Source organism: Grampus griseus (assembly GCF_964374135.1).
Source record: "Grampus griseus genome assembly, chromosome: 14".
In the NCBI taxonomy this organism is placed as follows: domain Eukaryota; kingdom Metazoa; phylum Chordata; class Mammalia; order Artiodactyla; family Delphinidae; genus Grampus; species Grampus griseus.
This window is the reverse complement of record NC_139008.1, coordinates 27,002,904-27,024,589: the sequence shown is the minus strand read 5'-3', so window position 1 is coordinate 27,024,589 and position 21,686 is coordinate 27,002,904. Positions and strand designations below refer to the sequence as shown.

At 40.7% G+C, this 21,686-nt stretch overlaps 1 protein-coding gene across 2 annotated transcripts in view; it reads right to left on the bottom strand.

The window, feature by feature from the left end:
• Nucleotides 1-21,686, bottom strand: part of PARN (poly(A)-specific ribonuclease) — a 164,850-nt gene that overhangs the window by 127,284 nt on the left and 15,880 nt on the right. For both annotated transcript variants that reach the window (XM_082670611.1, XM_082670612.1), the window contains exons 8-18: nt 21,409-21,474; nt 19,912-19,950; nt 18,486-18,528; nt 17,123-17,203; nt 14,021-14,077; nt 9,325-9,402; nt 4,970-5,013; nt 3,388-3,430; nt 2,585-2,660; nt 444-554; nt 70-139 (exon numbers count right to left, since the gene is read on the bottom strand). In XM_082670611.1, the coding sequence (XP_082526737.1) occupies nt 70-139; nt 444-554; nt 2,585-2,660; nt 3,388-3,430; nt 4,970-5,013; nt 9,325-9,402; nt 14,021-14,077; nt 17,123-17,203; nt 18,486-18,528; nt 19,912-19,950; nt 21,409-21,474 (708 nt within the window). The remainder of the gene's footprint in view (nt 1-69; nt 140-443; nt 555-2,584; nt 2,661-3,387; nt 3,431-4,969; nt 5,014-9,324; nt 9,403-14,020; nt 14,078-17,122; nt 17,204-18,485; nt 18,529-19,911; nt 19,951-21,408; nt 21,475-21,686) is intronic.

Here is a 21,686-nt window from a genome sequence, read left to right as displayed (position 1 = left end):
TAGACACCCCAGATACTGGGCTCTTCCACAGTGAGAGAATGCTGGGGGACTGGGACCCTGATTACTTACTTGTTAAAAAAAGGTTCGATGAGTTTTGATCTGGCAGACACATGAATCTTTGGAGGACTAAGAAAAGAACCTAATGAAAAAAAGCAGAATATTATATACACTCAAGTAGACAAAGACTGAAAAATATCTTTAAATCAATGGTATGGTTCAGCAAGGGTAAAAGGTACTTATCCAGGCCAAGTACACCACAGGTAAGCGGTGATGGTTCTCCCCGTGTACTCTCCATCCCCCGCCCTAACATCCTCCCCCTCCTCCCACTCCAACCTCAAAACCCTTCCACTTCTCACGGGGTGAGTGGATCCCAGGGAAAGGGCACACAGGGAAGATCCACTCTGGACCACGGTGTGTCTAACAGAAACATGTATAGTGAGTACCTAGGTAGTTTGCCATGGAGATGAAACATAGTCCTGTGATATAAGCATCATAGCCTGCCTCGTGCAGCTGTTCAGAAGCTGTGTCATAACTTGGAAAACCTTCTGCACTTTCTAAAGAGGAAAAAAGAAAAAAAAAAAACAGTTTTCCCAAGATCATCACAAATCATGAAGACTGGTAAGTGCACTGCCCTGCCAAATCCAAATGGCATTAGTCTGTGCTGCAGAAACATCCTAAATAGGCAGAAAGAAACCTATCTATTTCTTAATTCTCTCCACACAAGACCTTGAGATAACAGAGTCACTGAAAACAAGGGCTTTGGTCTAGACTAGAGAAATGCCTCCGTTATGTTATCAAAGACTCAGCCACAGGCCTCTCAACTGCACGCAGGTGGGTACTATTTACAATCATGCATAACTCGCTCTGTGACAATGATTCCTCTTCTGATTGGGACGCAACAGGTATTTCAGAGTAATGACTAACAGCATGGCCTCTGGCGTCCCACTGTCTGAGTTTGAATCTTTGCTCCACCACTTATTTGCTATGTGATCTTGGGCAGATCACTCCCCCTCTGGGCCTCCATTTTGGTAGAATGGAGATGATAATCAAAGCTCCCTCCTTAGGCTTTTGTGAGGATCAAATGAGCTAATATAAGTAAAGCTCTTACACCGTGCTTGGTACACGGTAAACGCTCTGTAATTTTTATCTGTCAATACCCCCAGGTAACCCTCCCCAAAAGCAAAAGACTCCAATCAAGATTGGCAGCTCAATTCAATACTATCCTTTACTATGTCTCCAAGCTTACAGATCTAAAGATGAAAGCACAACTAAGTCCAAAAATAGATCAGAACTTGCTGTAATGCTGCCCTTGGAACATGGGGCCACTTCATAGGAGAGACCATTTTATAACATGACTCTTTGGTCACACTGATATACACAGATGCTGAGAGAATGAGGTCTAAGAAGAGAAAGCTGCTTTAGAGTAAACTCTCTACCAGAATATTATAGGGAAATAATAGGATAAAACTATAACTCATAGATAATTATTTCCTAGAACCATTCTGGAAATGAATATCAAAAAGGTTACAACAGAATCAAAAGCATGAGTGGAAATTAATAATGAAAAGGCTACAATTGTTTTTACGTCAATACAGTGCTCTTTAAGCAAGAATTCTTTAAACTCAGTAAGTATCAAATATTAGACTTTAAGCTTAAAAGAAGTCTTTTAACATGAGACCCAACTAAGTCATAGCTTCTACCCTGCCACCAGCTGAAACACATATTTCCAAAATCAATTATTTCCATTATATAGTTAGAGAAAAGGGTCTAGGCTTTCTCCCCTCCACCAACACCCCCCCCACCCTTTTCTTAATTCCTGTTTTGGACTATTCCAGAAAGGGAAGCAAATAACTGTAGCCTTGGCTGCTTTAGTACCTTCCATTGTCAATTTCTGAACCATCAGTCCTATTATCAAGGTCTCGGGAAGTTTGCAGGCTGCAGCTAAGGGAATGTGAGTTACGGTATCAAACAGCACAACTAGGCTAAGAGGAACCAAGGAAGTAACACCTGGAAGGTTCACCAAATACCTGGGTAGGGGCCATGGCCAGACGTGGCAAAACATCTCCGCCCCCAAGAAACATTCCTCCCTTTTTGGTTTTCCTCACTGCTGCTGTTGGGTGCCTAAGCCACCTCTGAAGGAGGAAGGGCTGGGGCCCCTCCTTCCTCATCTGTAAACCCAGTTCTTGGGCTTTCCTGACACAGAAAGCATATTTTCACTCTAGCCCATGCAGTTAATCACCAACTTTGTCTCCTCTGAAACAAAGCACCATAAAAAAGAAAGACACTTCAAGTTTAGGGAGAATTCCAAGAATTAGGAAATAAAAAGGCCCTGAAGCTTCCATTGCTAAACTTCTCAATGAACAGGCGACCCAATCCTACTCACATAAAACAGATGTAGAATTAGAAGACCACCTTTACTCAGAAAACAGTAATTCAACCCAGGGCATGAGCAAGTTAATTTAGCCAAAATCTACAAATGTACAATATACGTAGTTTCTAGAACAGTTCCACCTTTCTTCTACGATAGACATCCGTAATTATCACCAAGTGTTTGGGGCTTTTCAAGATCATTTTATATTCTTACCAACTTTAGGAGGGTTGAAAGGTGTCTCTTTTAACCGCTTTTCCAATTCCGCAAGGGATGTGTTGTTAATGATATCCTGCAAACCAGTAAGCAGAGAATGATGAGCCTTCATCATCTCAGTGCAACATACATTAAAGAGATTCATTGAGTGTCAGGAAAAAAACAAAAACAAAAACAAAAACATCTAGTACTGCCCCCTTGTGTTCTTTAAAGAAACACAGGAGTTTTGTGTTTCTTTAACACGTTTTTTTCAATGTGAAAGAGAAACGGCAAATTTAATTTCCACCATATGGAAAGTACAGCCGTATGAAAGGTTTTTACAGATGTGTTAGACATCTACAGACCTTTGGGCAGAAAGCTATACTGTTCTGGCATTCATTTCACTCAGCCATATAAAGTCACTTCAGAAAGTAGCAACTGATTATACTTTTACCTGAATTCTCTTGATTAGAATATATATCCAAAATATGTAAAATAAGGAAAAGAAATGAAGGAGTGTGTGCATGTGTAACCTATTCAAAAATACATTACATAATATTAAAAATTTACATTCAGAAAGAATAAAGGAGAAAAAAACCCCAAAATTCTACCAAAGACAACTAACTGCTATTCACATTTTGATATATTTATTTCTAGTCTGTTTCCGATTTCTTTTTTCCTTTTTTGTTCCTTTCTTTCTTTTCTTTTTTTTTTCGGGGGGGGGGGTTTGAAAATGACATTTCAATAGACCAGAATTCCAAAGCTCTTAGCAGTAATTCAGAAAATTTCAAACTATAGCTTGAAAGTTCAGATTTTAAAAATACCTTAAAAGGTTGTGTGCTGGCCATCAATTTTGTATCCAAGAGTCTAAAAGCAAAAGAATTTTTAATAAGGTAAACAAAATGTATAGCAATGTTCAAAATGTATTTTACTCAAATGAAAGTCTTAAAAGTGGACAGAGGAATTAAGCACATCAGCCATTCCAACCTAGTGCTGGCATCTCTGCTACATTAGATGAGGACTCAGTCCCCTCATCCAGGGACTTCATCAAGAGACTGTGGGAAAGTCCACACCCAGAGTACAAGTTCTAGATTTGCTGAGAGGGCATGGGCTACATTGACCTCAAGGGTAAGTTAAATATCCTCATATGTTTTTACATGGATCAACTACTGTTGCAGGTCTAACACTCTCAAGCTGTTACCATCTCCTACCACTACCCAGATTTGTACGACATAATTTCTTGGAGGGTCAAAGTTTGCATTTGGCAGTTTCATACTATTGTTGTTATTTCTTACTATTCTGCTTCAGACACTGGAATACTAAAAAAAAAGAAAGAGACACTAATATGAAAACTGTTTGTTCTCACATAAATGTGAGCACCGCAGATAACAGGACAGAAATAGCCTGGCTGAAACAGCAACTGTCCACCAGCCCTCTTCAGACAGGTCCTCAGACGCAGACCCTTGCTCTGCGGACTTCATGTGGCTGACGTGGACCTATCAGAACCGTGGACATTATCAGATTAAGGCACTGACTTAAAGTTGAGAAAAAGAAACTCTCTAGGCAGACAGTTCTTGACTGACTACAGAATACTCTCAACTGGATGTATTCAACTCTGTCCAACTATATATTCAACTGTCTCCAATAGTCAACTGAATACCCTAGACTGGACACTTCACCGTGACAAGGTTCACCCGACATATAAGAAAGACAAGAGCCAACTCAAGAAGACCTCACCAGTTCCTCAGATAGAGGCAGGTGGGATGAGAAAAAAGCAGCTGCTGCCCATTTTCACCCTCAGGTTGTTTCTGATTTTTAATTTTTAACAACAAAATCAATCATCAATTGTAAAAGCAAACCATCACAAAGGTAGAGCTGTTAAGCCATTTCCCAGCTTATGTGAATGGGACTGTCATCATGACCTAATGGTTTTAATAAATCACTGAATACCTGTTTGTATTATGGATGCCCTGATGACTGTTTTAAATGAAAGACAGGGGCTTCCCTGGTGGCGCAGTGGTTAAGAATCCGCCTGCCAATGCAGGGGACACAGTCCGAGCCCTGGTCCGGGAAGATCCCACATGCCGCAGAGCAACTAAGCCCATGCACCACAACTACTGAGCCTGCGCTCTAGAGCCCATGAGCCACAACTACTGAAGCCCACATGCCACAACTACTGAAGCCTGCGTGCCTAGAGCCCGTGCTCCGCAACAAGAGAAGCCACAACAATGAGAAGCCCGCGCACCGCAAGGAAGAGTAGCCCCCGCTTGCCACAACTAGAGAAAGTCTGCGTGCAGCAATGAAGACCCAACACAGCCAAAAATAAATAAATAAAATAAATAAATTATTAAAAAATAATAATCATAAAAAAAATAAATGAAAGACAAATCCTCAAAGAAAGCTTACCTGGGGAAGACACATGTTGTCATCTCCTTAAACTCATTTAAGTCCTAAAAAAAGAGGATGACCTGTTATGATTTTACTCATACACTCACAATATTTAAAACATAAATATTTAAAGTCCCATAGCTCTCTTCTCAAACAGTGATACCTCAAACAGGCCCTTTATGCTAAACTGTCAGGCCCATATCTCATTAATAATTACTTTCTAAAAATCTTGTCGATCTCCTCACTGACTGGGAATCATATGACCTGATATTAAACTTCTGCATAACCAAAATAGACAAATATGAACATTTTACAGCTGAAATAGGAGGGGAAAAAAGGTTTCTATTATATGTAGAAAACTGTCAGTAATAGCTCTATTACACAACTCATCAATAGTGAGACTAGTAATTTAAATAACATGGTTCACAATATCCTGTGATAACCCATAATGGAAAAGAATATGAAAAGGAATATATATACGTATAACCAAGTCACTTTGCTGTACAGCAGAAATTAACACACATTGTAAATCAACTATACTTCATTAAAAAAATTTTTTAAATAAAATAAAGCAGTTCATGCAGGAAATAGACATATTGTAAATTAGGTTACACTTTTAATGGAAACACCATTGAAATACTGGTTAAAATGGCCACTAAAACACAGACTTTCCAATACACATGATTCTTGTTTAACTACTCAGAAAACTGCTTAAGTGGCACCAATAGCAAGTGCCTAAATTAGACAATTCATTTCCCAAGTTTATTTGCTCAGGAAGTCTAGAGCTGAAATGAGATTGCTCTCATTTTGAATTAACTCATTTACATACATAATTGCCACACTGTACTGCGCAGTCATACTCCTGACCCTTTGTAACTATACTTCTCTTCAGTGTTATTCATGCTTCATAGGCAACTGCCATTTCCCATTAGCTTTTCAAGCCTGTAAATACAGACTATTTAGCTAGCTTGAAATATTTACCAGCTTTTCAATGGCTATCATTAAATTAATGAACAATACATGAATAAGTGGTTTCAATGCTAAGTCACACAAAAATGCAATAGACTGTAACCTCTCAATACCATTACAAAGCCTCACAAGCAAAAAAAAAATAGAATTATGGCAACTTCCACGGCCAGCATACAGTAGAGTTCTAAACCAGTGCCTTCTAAAAGGTCATGCTGAATGAAATACCAAGAAGACTTTTAAAAGGAGATTCTCCCCTAAAAGGCTGTCCCCAAATATGGATTCTTTAGTATACTTTTAAATGCAACATTTGACAACAGCATATGTAAAAGTTCTACCATTTTAAATAGGTCTTGCTCTTTATTGTCATCGCTTCTTCTAAAGGTAGATGGAAGAAAACCATTTTCTCCTTCCAACAATGACAGAACACAAAGAAGTTAAATAACATACTCAGGTCACCTGAGTAATAAAGCAAGGGATGAAACTGCTTATCCTAACCCACCTCCTACTTTGCAACAAATCATATGCTCTTTCTAGTAGAATTTGATTCAAAACTAGTTACATTCAAGATAACATTTATTAAGTGCTTACATACTAAGTGCTATGCTAGGCATTTAGACACGGATAATAAAAAAATTATATTCCTTGTCCAGGACTTCCCTGGTGGTGCAGTGGTTAAGAATCTGCCTGCCAATGCAGGCGACATGGGTTCAATCACTGGTCTGGGAAGATCCCACATGCCACAGAGCAACAAAGTCCATGTGTCACAACTACTGAGCCTGCGCTCTAGAGCCCGCGATCCATAACTACTGAGCCCGAGTGCCACAACTACTGAAGCCCACACGCCTAGAGCACATGCTGTGCAACAAGAGAAGCCACCGCAATGAGAATCCCGTGCACCGCAATGAAGAGTAGCCCCTGCTTGCCACAACTAAAGAAATCCCATGCACAGCAACAAAGACCCAATGCAGCCAAAAAGTAAGAAAAATAAAATTAAAAAAAAAAATAAAGGTTATATTCCTTGTCCAAGGAGCGAATCACCTAGAAGGAAAAGGGGAGTAAGTTGTAAAGATAAAATTTATGCAACAAAAGAGGTACACAAACAAAAAGAAGTTTCTCTGAACTTCTGTGGGAGTTCAGAGAAAGGAAAGATCACTTCTTGGGCAAGGCAGCAGGCAGGGAAAACTTCACAGAAGAGGCGTAAGCTGGACCTTGGTAAGACAGGTAAAGCCATATATAGCAAACATTGAGAAAAGCTAGAGAAAATTCAACTTGGAGGAAATTATATACCCAAACCAAAGACACTTTCCAGGGGAAAAAATGAGCCAATCTTGCTGAGAATAAGGATGGTAACGAGAATGAGCCAATCTTGCTGAGAATAAGGATGGTAACGAGTGACTAAATTACACAAGAAGGCTGGGCCAGATCACAGAAAGCTTGATATGCCAGGCTAAAAAGAATCAACTGTATAGAAAAACAAAGAATGTGGGATTAATTCAGAATTTTGAGCAGGGTTAGTGATGTGAACAGAGCCATACATCAGGAGATTATAAAACTGACACAGTCGGAAGATTCGCATTTGTTAAATCAATATTTAATGCATCTTACATGCCAAGCTCTGTTTGGTGTTCAAAACACCTATAAACAGTATTAAATACTTTCCTCTTTCCTTACAGATACCTTCACTGCTTTAAAGGTCAAAAAGTCGTGAGAGAGACTGCTACCATTCGGCCAATAAGGAGTGAATGATCTGAAACTAACATTAGCTCTTTAGATGTACACAATGCAAATTAACACCCATCATGTTTGTTTTGAGACTCACAACTATGATGTCTTTGAGTCCCAGAGGGCGATACAGTTGTTATGAAAAGCAGGGACAAGCTGAAGGTTGCAGAAATAGGACAAGGGAAGCAACAGACCCGCTGTATTCAGAGCTGTGCTGTGTTGGACTTTTCCAAAGAAAAGTAATCAAGATGCTGATGGAACGATGTCTCGTAAGAAATATGAAGTAACTGAGGCTTTGCAGATGTATAAAAGGCACTGAACTCTAAAGTAGGTATCATCCAATCCAGAAGTCATAAAAGATTAATCTGGTGGTAGCTTAAAGCAGAGGTTGGAAAACCATGGCCTGCAGGCCAAATCTGGCCCATCACCTATTTTTTAAATAAAATTTTACTGGGACAAAGCCACACCCATTTGTTTATGCACTGCATTCTATGGCAGTTTTCAGGCTACAATGGCACTGTTGAGAGTCCTGACAAAGACTGTCCAGCCTGGAAAGCCCCGAATATTTTCCTATCTGACCCTTTATAGAAAAAGTTTGCCAACCTCTGGTTTAAAGGATGGGATGAAGGTTAAAGCGAGACAGAGAATCCTGCCTGGATTCTTTTTGCTAATTCCAGATGAGAAATAAGGCTACTTGCTACTTGAAATGAAAATAATCCAGATGTGAGAGACAGCCCGGAGACAAAATTGCCAGTATTTTGTAACTGGCCAAATCTGGGGCACAGAAGAAGGGTCAAAACCGATGTTAAAAACAGTATTGGTGACTGGGCATCATTTATAGTAAAGAAATCAGGAGAAAGAACTGGATTGGAGACTAAAGGAAAGAAAGGTTGTGTTAAGTTACACATCTTGTTTGCAACATGTGAATTTTAAACACCTCTCATTCTGAAGGCTATCCAGGTAGACACATGTGGGGTCCAGCATGAATTACGACCCAGATCTGAGGAGAGATCCCAGCTGGAGAAAAAGATGTGGGTGTCTTCAGCTGAAGTCCTGGAAGTGGGTGAGATGACTAAAGGACAGAAAATATGGAGAGAAAATACAGGAGAGGAGAGGACAGAGTGACGAGGGGCAAACGAGACGAGGCCACGGGCAGTCAAGGAGCAGAAGAGGAGGAGATAGAAGAGAAGCTCTTTTCCCAAAGCTCATGCTTTGGTGCACTGAGATGGCCTGGCTCCAAGAGTAAAAAAAAAAAAACACCGAGGTCAACAGAGAACCTAAGGGAAGCAGCCTCAAAAGAGGTAAGCAAGACTTTTGCACAACCTGATCCAGTCTAGATGACCTCTAGCACCACCCCACCTTCAACGGCCCTGCTATTTCTCCTGTTAGCAATACCAAACTAGAAGACCACACCTGCGGCCCAGGAAACCCCCGCCCAGCACTAACTGAGCAAACCACTGGCGCCACAACAAAACAAATGTTTAACCGTGCTCCGGCAATGGCAGATGACCAAAGATTCCTTAAAATGGCTTGTAGGTATGTATCTCCAAAAATGTACAACCAAGCTCAGGAGACTGTCCCTCTGGGAGCATGCTGCAGACAAGGAAATGGCACCCAGCAGAGAACACTTTCTCAGTAATAAAGACTCAAGAATTTTTAAAACAGGCTGACAAGTCACTTACCGAGGGCAGAGGGCAGTAGAACTGATGAACCGTGTGCATGACATCCAAGAGCATATTGTGTCCAATGACAAGTTTCCCCTAAAAAAGGTCAAGATTAGGAAAAGACTTCTTGGTACAAAATTATATCAGGACTTGAGAGTGAAATGTATGGTTCAGTTCCATAAGGATTTTGTACTAAACTTACTTTTTGACACTAAGGAAAAAAAATGTATAAAGATATGCAAATAAAGAAATTTGGGCTGACTTCATTCCTCTTCTGGTGTTCAATCCAAAATGCAAAGTAAAACTCCAAATGACTTTGATTTCATTGATTTTTTTTCTCTGGTTTTTATTCATCTTGCCACCCACAAGAATCAGTAGTAAAATTTTTACTGAAGAGCTCAAGAAAGTAACTGAAAATGCTAGGTACCTTGAACTGTCGAATAATTTGTCAACAAACTCCAAATATCTATTTTCGGAGTGTATTCTTTAAAACAACTCACTTATTTCCAAAAGATATATTCATAACAATGCTAAAAGGTAAAAATAACTAATTTCTAATTTTATTAAGTAGAATGAGTTTTCGTTTCCTTCATTATCTATGTCAAAATTCATGGGGCTCGTTCTGAAATATTTCCAATGAAATTCACTGCTTTTCAACCAGTAAGGTATAATATATGTGCAATAAATTGGTCCATTTTGATAAAAATTAAACTACGAAAACGGAATATCAACTTGGATTTAGCTAGCCAGGTGACAGCATTTTTAACATAAAGCATCTGGTCACTACAGTGGAGCTTTTCACTATGTCCCAGCGGCCCTTCAGAGTAACACTCCTTGACTCACAGAGCTAAACATAATTATTTGAAATAATTTTACACAAAATCTCCCAAATCCAAAAGACAAGCTGTCCTTTTGGCTCAGTGTGTGGGCACATTCTGAACACCTATACAATGCTAAAATACCAAATATTAATTAAAACCACAGAGAAGACGTGGAAGGAACCCAAAATGGAATACAAACCTGAAAGATGAACCTAACTGTATTATAAATGAATCCCTCAACAACACTGAAGGAGGCTGATAAGAACAGAACTATGAAAACAGCATATAATAAGAACTGCATTTCCCAATGCTGGAGAAAAAAATGTACAAATAAGAAAAGAGAGTAGGTTGGAAATAAACCCTGGGCTTCCCTGGTGGCGCAGTGGTTAAGAATCTGCCTGCCAATGCAGGGGACACAGGTTCGAACCCTGGTCGGGGAAGATCCCACATGCCACAGAGCAACTAAGCCCGTGCACCACAACTACTGAGCCTGTGCGCCCACAAGCCACAACTACTGAAGCCCGTGTGCCACAGCTACTGAAGCCTGTGCGCCTAGAGCCTGTGCTCCACAGCAAGAGAAGCCACCACGATGAGAAGCCCAAGCACAGCAACGAAGAGTAGCCCCCGCTCACCGCAGCCGCAACTAGAGAAAGCCCGCGCATAGCAATGAAGACCCAACGCAGCCAAAAATTAGTTAATTAATTAACTTTTAAAAAAAAGAAACCCTGTGGTATTGGACTACAATCTGAGGTCTATCAGTATAAAGGCATTTTTTAATATATATACATATATGTCAGACATGGAAATATCAATGTGTGTATACATGCATGGTTACACACGTGTATCATTCTTAGCTCTGTCCAGTGAGGGGAACTAGAAGCACTAACACCACAGTAGTAGCCCAGGACCAGATCTTGGTTTCGAAACACCATTCTCCAATAAAAGGAACCAGGGTTCCTTGGAGAAGTCATTGATTCTACAGCTGAGGCAGGGAAAATAGAAGATGAGTCTGGAACATCTTGTGATGTCAGAAAGTAAGGACGTGCTCAGAAAAGGGTGGGGGCTTGTTCCAGGGGGAGTCAACCTGAAGAAACTCCAATGGCCAAGGTGGTACCATCTGAGCCCCAAAATAAACAATAAAAAAAGTAGATTAAAATCTGTAGAATGAAATAAATTTCCCTGAGTCCAAAAAAATTTTAAAAAGAATTAACAAATAAACAGGGGAGCAGGGACAGCTCTTCCTTCTAGAAGAATTCCAAGAACGAATGGAGAAAGAAAGAGGGAAACACAGACTCGCCACTAGAAAACCACAGCAATAATGGCTGCAGGCAAGATCCACCGACAAATGCTACTGTTACAGGCAAAAGCTTGAGGAAAAACAGGATTTTCGGGACTTCCCTGGTGGTCTAGTCGTTAAGACTCTGCGGTTCCACCGCAGGGGGCAAGGGTTCGATCCCTGGTCAGGGAACTCTTGCACGCCACGTGGTGCAGCCAAAAAAACCCCAAACAAACAAAAAAACACAGGATTTTCCTTGTCTCAATCAAAGTATCTCCCCAAAAATATTTATCAGTCACAAAGGAGGTAACAGTAACTCTACAGTGCACAAATCCAGCAGATATCACCTAAACCAAGTGATTCAGGTCAATATCATGAACCGTCATTTCTGTGGTATTCCTGCCTCAATCAATGTATGTCCTCAATCCAACATGAGAAAAGATCAGACAAATCCAAACTGAGAGACATCTGACAAAATTACAGTCAACACTCTTTAAAAATATCAAGGTTGGGACTTTCCTGGTGATCCAGTGGTTAAGAATCCGCCTTTCAATGCAGGGGAAATGGGTTCGATCCCTGGTCAGGGAACTAAGATCCCACATGCCTGGGACAACTAAGCCTGTGCGCTCTAGAGCCCACGCACCACACCTAGAGAGCCCACGTGCCGCAACTACTAAGCCCATGCGCTCTGGAGCCCATGCACCACATCTACAGAGCAGCCCAAGTGCCGCAAGGAAGAGCCCACATGTCGCAACTAACACCTGACATAGCCAAATAAATAAATAAATATTTTTTTAAATATATCAAGGTTATAAAAGACAAAGAAAATTACAGACTGCAGAAAACTAAGGAGAAATAACAAGTAAATGCAATGTGGGATCCTAGATAGAATTGTGAATAGAAAAAGGACTTAGTGGAAAAGGGTGAAATTCAAATTAGTTCATAATATTGTACCAATGTTAATTTCCTGGTTCTGATAACCGTATATTATGTAAGATAATAACATTGGGGTAGCTAGGTGAGGGATATATGGAAACTCTGCACCAGTTTTGCAACTTTTCTCTGGGTGAAAAATTAATACAAAATTTTTTAAAACAGATTCACTACCAAGAGTGATGGGAAAAGAATTTGATCTGATATAAAGAGAGTCTACTGTTCACTGGCTCTACAGAGTTTAACTATGTTAGTATTTTTAAGGTATGTGACTTTTACATTTTAAGTCTGGATCACTAATAAATAGGGCTTTTCTCGCAGTATGCTTTGTGACGTGAACTACCAATGGTCAGCAACATACTATGAATCACTCTGCAGAAGAGAGACAACAGAGAGAAAAAATAAACAGAGGCACAGCAGGCTAAGGTATCCAAATTGTTTGTACAAGGCAAACAAACGTCCCAATCTTGGAAAAGCTACCTAAACCCTCACAGTGGCTATAAGAGGGCTCAAAGCCAACTGCCACCCCACATCTCTGTGTTTCACGGACAGCCTCAGTCAAATCAACCACTGCTCTAAAGGTTGCTAAGAGTGTATAATGTAAGCAAACATGACTCCTCTCTGCTTTTCTGGATACCTGTAATCTTAGCCACTTCTCAAGAGACTCACACCTTGGTTTTTCTCCAGGCTCATCCAACTCTCTATTCCGTTCTGATGACGTCACTTACTTGAGCGAAAGAGCTCCAGGTGAGCCAGCCCTCCTCCTTCACAAGGCTCTCTAACTTCTGTTTACTGGCCACAGCCCCCCGCCCCCACGGGGGACAGTGGCTGCCTCTCCTCAGATGCTCCTGTTTGACAAGCCTGCACCTGGTGGTGAGACATTCACGGACTCCTGGAGTCCGGCCGTAAAGCTTCCCTGATGCAGAGTTCAGCGTCTAAGGGACAAGATGACTCCTTCTGCAGGGGAACAACTTCTTCTCCCTAGGCCAGCTACTCAAGTAAAGAAAAGTCTTGGATTCCAGGCAACTTAGCATCCAGGCAAGCAGTCTGACTCGGATGCAAAACTCACAAAACAACCAGCAGCAAGACCCAGTTTAATCTATTCAAGATGTGGGTGCCTCTTTCCTGAAAGGATTTACGAAACAAGGGGAAATGTCTATCCTATCTATTACAGAACCCTCCAGCATATTTACACAAATGGTCAATACATTTTTTTAAATGTATCAAATGTTATTAAGGCTATGAGATATAAGATTCAATCACAGTTATGCAGAGAACTCAATACAATTATTTTTACCCTCTAGATTCTTCTAATTAAGGAATAAAACGCTTCAAACACTAGATTGTTTCTCACCATATTCTTTAGTTTATTATTCTGCTTCTTATTGGTTTTGAGAATAATAAATATTAGTTCCATGGAGCCACATAAGGCTGTCACTGTATAATCCTCCCCTGCGTTTTACAAGAAATGCTTTCTAAAAAAATGGTTTGGATATAATTCCGCAATTACGATGTCACACTAAGCGCCTTATAACAACAATCTGTCTTTATGAAGTTCTAACTTCTCCCTCCAGACCAGGTAAACAATCTAAACGTGACCAGATGATTAATGTGCAATGATAACTGGGCATTTCACCTTAAATGTTATGTTCATGAAATTAGTTAAAAAGTCTGGTTCACTTACCGAATTAGCAATGGCATGAATGACTCTAGAAAACCCCACAGCATCATTCAGTTCTTCCTAATTTAAAAACAAAACAAAAAAACCACTATTGACGTATACATATTGCTTATTTGAACGGGTTAAAATCTAGGCAAAAAAAAAAAAAGACTGAAGTTTTATATGGAGTTAGATAGTTTTAGTTTCACATGCTTTGAGCTATCACCCCAAACAACTGCATCTGAAATGACCTATGCACATAACTTTCTTCTGTTTTAAAATGAGCAAAGTGGCAAATTATTCATTAGTTACTAAAACAACAGTGCTAGGGTTTACCCATCACTTCCCATCAACTGTTGAAATTTCCTAGTCTCTCAAGTTGCCTTAGAAACACAAACTTTTAAAAGCTGCCACCTGCTGGCCAAACTCAATACTGAATTCAATTCTGAGGTGACCCACCCAGCAGCTGACTGTCAAATCAAGAATGTTCAGACTGTTTTTTCCTGGTCAAATGCATTTTTATAAAATTTTTATAGCACAACACTGAGACTCATCCCCATTCAGTTTCTTCTCTCCTGTTTTATTCCCAATGCACTTAAATGGGCTCAATTTCTCTCCTATCTTGAAACCCCTTCCTTTAATCTGAGCTCCACGCAACCACTCTCCTTCTTGTCTCTTCACAGCTAAATTCCTTAAAGACTCCTCTCCACTCACTAGGTCCAGTTCAACTCCCAGGGACCCGCAAGCCCCCTGCTCCCCCGCTTCACCCTCACTGAAGTTGCTCACCTCTTTAAACTACTCTCAAGTCTAACAAGCGTTGGCAGGGATGTGGAGAAATTGGAACACTTGTGCCCTGTTGGTGGGAATGTAAAGTGGTGCAGTCACTGTGGAAAAGTGTGGCTGGTCCTCAAAAAATTAGAAACAGAGCTACCATACGAGCCAGCAATCCCACTCCTGGGTATGTGCCCCAAAGAACTGCGAGGACTCAAAGAGATACTTGTACACCCATGTGCAGAGCAGCGTTATTCACAAGAACCAAAAGGTAGAAGCAACACAAGTGTCCAACAGCAGATAAACGGATAAACAAAATGTAGTACATACGATATTATTCAGCCTTTAAAAAGAATGGAAATTCTGTCACATGCTACAACACAGATGAACCTAAATGACATTATGCTAAGTGAACTAAGCCAGTAACAGACAAATACTGTACGATTCCACTTATATGAGGCACATAGAGCAGTCAAATTGACAGAGACAAAAAGTAGAATGGTGGTTACCAGAGGCTGAGGGATGGGGGAATGGGAAGTTATTGTTTAATGGGTACAGAGTTTCAGTTTTGCAGGATGAAAGGAGTTCTGGAGATGGATGGTGGTGACGGTTGCACAACAGTGTGAATATATTTTACAGTACAAAACTGTACAGTTTAAAATGGTTAAGATGGTAAAGTTTATGTTATACATTTTACCAGAATTAAAATTATTTTAACTTTTTAAAGAATGTTCTTTAAAAAAGAAGAAAAAAACCTACTCCCAAGGCTAAACCCAATGGCTATGTCTCAGTCCTCATTCTACTTCTCAAGAGCATCAGACCCTGTCAACATCCCCTTCTTCAAACACTCTTCCCCTTGGCTGCGGTGTCACAATAACCTCAGGCACATTTTTGCACTTCTGCCCATCACTCAGATGCTGGTGGTCCTCAGGATCCGACCCTGGGCCCTCTGCTCCTTCCTCATGCATATGATAGGTGCTCTCATCCTGTCCCGGTCTCTCTGCCAACAACAACAAAGTCCAGCCCTCACCCCTCTCCTGCACTCCAGCACGACAATCTGCTGACAGGACACCAATGCTCAGATGCCCCCAAAACATCGAAAACCTCATCTGCTCAAAAGCAGAATGTAACACCTTTGTCCACTGTAGGGGTACAGCCCTACCACGGTATCCTGGTGACCTTGCACATATCCAGATAGTCCACGCAGGCAAAGGCTTGAGATGTAACTAATGTGCATCTGGATGGAACACCCCAGGAGAGGATGGGAGGCCACCTCCCTCTCTCGCCTGGGAGGCTGTCATGAGACAGTTTCTCACTGCTGCCCAGGTTCTGATGAGGCCTGGGGCTTCCTGCCCCACTGCCTTTTCAGAATAGAGCTACAGAGTATGAAAGCACTTAGCCACAGTCTAGAGTTGGCTGCTCGGCGATGGGGCATCCACAGCTCACTCTGCAGTCACCTGGCCCCTTTTGTTTCAGTGTTGTCTTTTTGGTTTGTGGGACAAGCACCACGTGTAGCTGTCACCTTCTCTAAGTCATAAACTGTCTAAATCTAACAGAGGCTTGCTGTGTCTTTCCTGGTTGCATTAGTCTGATGTGGCCCTGCTTTATGCATGGGTGAGCTGGACGTCCACCCTCGCCCAAACCCACTCCTGGCCTCCTCCACCTGCGCTCCCCCACCAACACCACTCCGCCACCCCATCTAAGTGGACTGATGTCAGCCTACCCAGCTGCCCAACTTCCCGGCCTGAGCATCTTCTTTCTTCTGCCTTCGTCTTTCACCACCCACATCCAATCACAAATTCCTGACGCTACCTTCTAAAGATGGCCAGATTCCACCTAAACTGCTACTAACTTTCCTGTTCCAGGGCACTGACATCTCTTAGCTGGTTACTCCGCAGGTGAACTGGTCTCCCTGCCTCCAGACTTACTCGAATCCATTCTCCAGAGGACAACCAGGGCGAGGTTCCAACGATGCAAATATGACCATGCATCCTAATCTGTCAAATCATATCATCTAAACTTTGTTTTAGGAAAACTAGTAACTGTGCCTGAAGTTAGACACAGCAAGATTAGTTAATGGGCTGTGAAGCTCAGTGACACACAATTTAAATGATAACCACTAATTCCTTCTCCAAGACTGCTTCATGGAAGTGAAGACTGGTCAACCATGATGCCAGCCTCACTTTGTTGGCTGCATCTAATTACTTAACCTTAGGTTCCCCTCATTCTCTTCCAGGTTTTGCTACCAATTCGATTCTTCTCTAGTAGAAAAATATTCATTAAATTGAATCTATCACAGGATCTACAACTCTGTAGCCATTTCTCACCCAAAGGAAATGAACATAATCCAATCACCTGTTCCTTAGCGTGTTTCTGCTGCTCTCTTCTTTTACGTTCTTCTTCATCTACTTTGCTGATAACAATATAGCGCTCTTTCTAAAAGACATAAAGCAGATATACAATTTTCTGGAAGCTACCTGACCCCTACCCCCCAAAATTCAGATTCTGCTACCAGTAGAAGTACAGTTTTTCTCACTGCACAGTCCTTCATGGGCTAAACACACTGAAAGTATTTTGAAATGCCACCAAAAGTTGAGTTGTTGCTTTACAAACCAAAACTCCACCTCCATGTTTCCATGACATTTTCCCATGGTTTATTAATCACCCCAAAAGACAATTATAAGTATCAACAGACTGTGAGAATAAGACACTCCATAATGAACACTAAGATGCTGCATTTGAACATGAATTTCTAAATAGTTGTTTTTAAGATAATTTCTATATAATCTATAAAAAATGTTGAATCACTATGTTGTACACCTGAAACTGTAATATTGTAAGTTAACCACACCTCGATAAAAAAATTTCTACATTTCATTAACGTAAGAAAAAAATCCTGGGGAATTCCCTGGTGGTCCAGTGGTTAGGCTTCCAGGCTCTCACTGCCAAGGGCCCGGGTTCAATCCCTGGTCGGGAAACTAAAAGCCGTGTGGTATGGCCAAAAAAAAGGGAAAAAAAAAAATCCTGGATTTTCTGGTAACTTGTCAGATAACTAGCACCTTCTTTCTCACATACTGCATTTTGTATCAATCAAATATACTACAAAACCTCCTGTGTCAAAGTTTGAGATTTTTCTTCTAGCAAGACTTAATTTACTTAATCTCTTATTTAATTAGACATCTGACTTAACAACAAGAACTAAATTCTAAAATTCTGTAGAAGGAACGCACTATTAGCTCACCATCAGCCCACCTTTACCCATCACAGTTCTATCACTGCACCCTGGGAGTACATGATGATAGCTATGTTTATGCCCCAGATTCTAAAATTTAATTTTACTGGGCCACATAACAGGAAGCAATTATTACATGGATACCATGTATATCAGCTTTCTGTGAGGATTAAGAACATGTACTAACATTTGCATACTTTCAAGTTTACAAAGCATGTTCACTTCCATCTACCCACTTGATAACTATTTTTTAAAAAGCTGTGAGATAGGTATAGCTCATTACCATGCTCATGCCCAATGCACAAATGAGGAAAACGAGGCTGGCAGAGGGGAAATGACTTGCCCAGTGTCACCCAGTTCATATGTAGCAGAGCCAAGGAGTAAACTCTGACTTTCAACTGCTCGATTTGATTGCATTTTGCATTTGCATACTGTTGCATAGGTTTCATGCGTTTGATGTTGGCCCTGGATAATTCTTGAGGTTACCTTTTCAGTTTCTAAAGTCTCAACATGAATGCCTTTGGGATACCTAAAGAAAAGAAAGAAAACATGACGTCAGTAGATGAGACAACAGCTAAAACCCTACGTATTTTAAAAACAACTACATAGCCATAATTTCATTACTTAAGTTTTATTAAGTATGAAATAAATACCACTACTAGGAAGACTTTAGAGTAATTTCAGCTACTAAATGTTTCCCTCTCTCTCCTCTTAAAACACAGAAATGTGGGCTTCCCTGGTAGTGCAGTGGTTGAGAGTCTGCCTGCCGATGCAGGGGACACGGGTTCATGCCCCAGTCCGGGAAGATCCCACATGCCACGGAGCGGCTGGGCCGTGAGCCATGGCCGCTGAGCCTGCGCGTCCGGAGCCTGTGCTCCGCAATGGGAGAGGCCACAACAGTGAGAGGCCCGCGTACCGCAAAAAAAAAAAAAAAAAAAAAACACAGGAATGTAACTGATTTCAAATTAATATTTTTAGGACTTAGGCATCTTCTGAAATGTCAGGCATCCCGTAATACAGTCAACTCATTACTACACTGTCAAATCTTGCTTCTAAATATCACAATGTTTACTTCCTAAGAAAAATTCTGAAGGTCTCTTTGGATGATCTGGGGCATGCACAGGGGAGATGTGAGATGAGTAACTCTGCTGTAATCCGGCACAGTAGTTTCATCTGCCCAGGAGAGGAATCTGGAACTCGGGTGGAGTACGTGGCAAGGATAACGTGAGAGGAAAGGAGCCTGGTCAAACAACAATGGCCCTTTTCCTGTTTTGGTCAAAGTAAATTCCCAGTATACATGCCACTGGCAGACTCTAATGAAAGAACAAGAACCCCAAACAAAGTCAAGTGCAAACATCCATCTGTCTAATCCTGATACTCAATTTTTGAGTTAGAGATCCACTTGAAAATATAATTAAACCAATAGAAACACCGCCAGAAAAATACACACACACAATTTTGGATATTGTTTCAGGGGATTCATAGGCCTCCTGAAACCTACCCATGGCCTAACCCCTGTTTTAGAAAAAGCATTCACCTGAGTATTTCCCAGGTCTTAAAACCAAATCTTTACCATATATTGATACCTTCAAAGAACAAAAACACTACACATCCAGAAGTTAATGGACAGGCCAAAGTGACAGTTAAAAGAAAATTGTAAAGGCTTTGCAACATCTACTAAGAAGGAATAACAAGGAAATAAATTAAGTGGGTATGAAATAAATTAAGTGGGTATTCAACTTAAGAAATTAGGGGAAAACAATAACAAAATAAAGCACTGCCCAAGAACATGGTATGGTCAAATCACCAAGAACTGCAGAATATCAAAAATGAAATAAGAGCTAAAAAATTACATTTAGTTTTTAAATCCTGGGTCCCTCACAGAGCTCTCGTGTATAATATAAACACTTACTTCCAGCTCAAAGTCTGATAAATTAGTTTTCTTTGGAACCTATAAAAACAAATGAAAAGGTATTAATTTTGGCTCATTAAAGGAAAATTCAAACTGACCAAGCACTGGTTGGGAAAGACATTTAATTTTTTTTTTTTTTTTAGAAGATGGATTGGGGATTTCCCTGGTGGTGCAGTGGATGGGAAACTGCCTGCCAGTGTAGGGGACATGGGTTCGATCCCTGGTCCAGGAAGATCTCACATGCCACAGAGTAACTAGCCCGTGCGCCACAACTACTGAGCCTGTGCACCACAACTACTGAAGCCTGCGCTCCTAGAGCCCATGCTCTGCAACAAGAGAAGCCCACGCACTGCAATGAAGAGTAGCCCCCGCTTACCGCAACTAGAGAAAGCCCACGTACAGCAACAAAGACCCAATGCAGCCAAAAATACATAAAATTTAAAATAATAATGATAATAATAATGGATAGAATAAATAAAGATGGATTGAATTTTTTTTATTTCATATTGGAGTATAGTTGATTAACAATGCTGAATTGGTTTCAGGTGTAGAGCAAAGTGATTGAGTTATTCATATACATGTATTTATTCTTTTTCAAATTGGGAAAAATATTTAATTTTTAAAGGAGACTTCATCAGAAGCGACAGGTAATGTGCAAACAAGAGCAGACAGGATGTTTGAGGTGGGAGGATTCCTCACCACTTTTCTTCATCGAAATGCTCTTTATTATTATTATTATTATACTGCCTTTATAGAAGAGGCAGAAGTTCTTGTCTAACCAAAGTATTACTTCCCGTGGCTGTATGAAGAGTTTTAAGTAGACAGGTGTATTAAAACACTTCTGTGAAGCTAGTCACAAAGTAAAAGGAAGGAAAGCAGGCTGTTTCAGTCACTGACTCTATGAAACACTGATGTTTTTTACTGCAGAGAGAAATTAAAAGGACAGGAGTAGGGCTGCCCTGGTGGCACAGTGGCTGAGAGTCCACCTGCCGATGCAGGGGACACGGGTTCATGCCCCGGTCTGGGAAGATCCCACATGCCACGGAGCGGCTGGGCCCGTGAGCCATGGCCGCTGAGCCTGTGCGTCCGGAGCCTGTGCTCCGCAACAGGAGTGGCCACAGCAGTGAGGCCCACATACCGCAAAAAAAAAAAAAAAAAAAAGGGACAGGAGTAGCCTGACAGTAAATTCTGCTCTTCTGAAGCCTTTATGTATGAAGCGCAAGTCGAGGCTACAATAATGATGCCACTCTTGAGCATGACTTAAAGCAAAGGTGCACAACAGTTTTCTCCCCTCCAGGATGGAACAAAGCATTCATTCAGTGTCTCTATATACCATGGTCCCAATTCTGTTAATGCTAAAGTTAGTGCTGAAATATTGGGAACATACCTATAATAAAAAGACTATGAAAGCATTTTTAAGCAACCAAATGGAGCACATGCCAGAAATCATCTACCTTTCCAAAAAAAGTACACATGAAAATATTCAGGGCAACTGACCCAGTACATGGCTCTAAATCCAAGTTCTTGTTTTCTTCACTTTGTAATAAATCTTCTATTTTCTCTCTGAGGAATTAGAATAAAAACATGACCATCAGCATCATTAAGGAATGAAGTTGTCAACCAGCAGAATCATCACACTCAAAAGCAATCCAAATACAAGAACATACGACACTGTAATTTTACCAAATCATGTTATAACTTTTTAGTTCAGTAAGGCTTAAAGAAAAATACTTTATTTTGGCATTTGTTGCTGTTATTAATGAGTTCTCAACAAC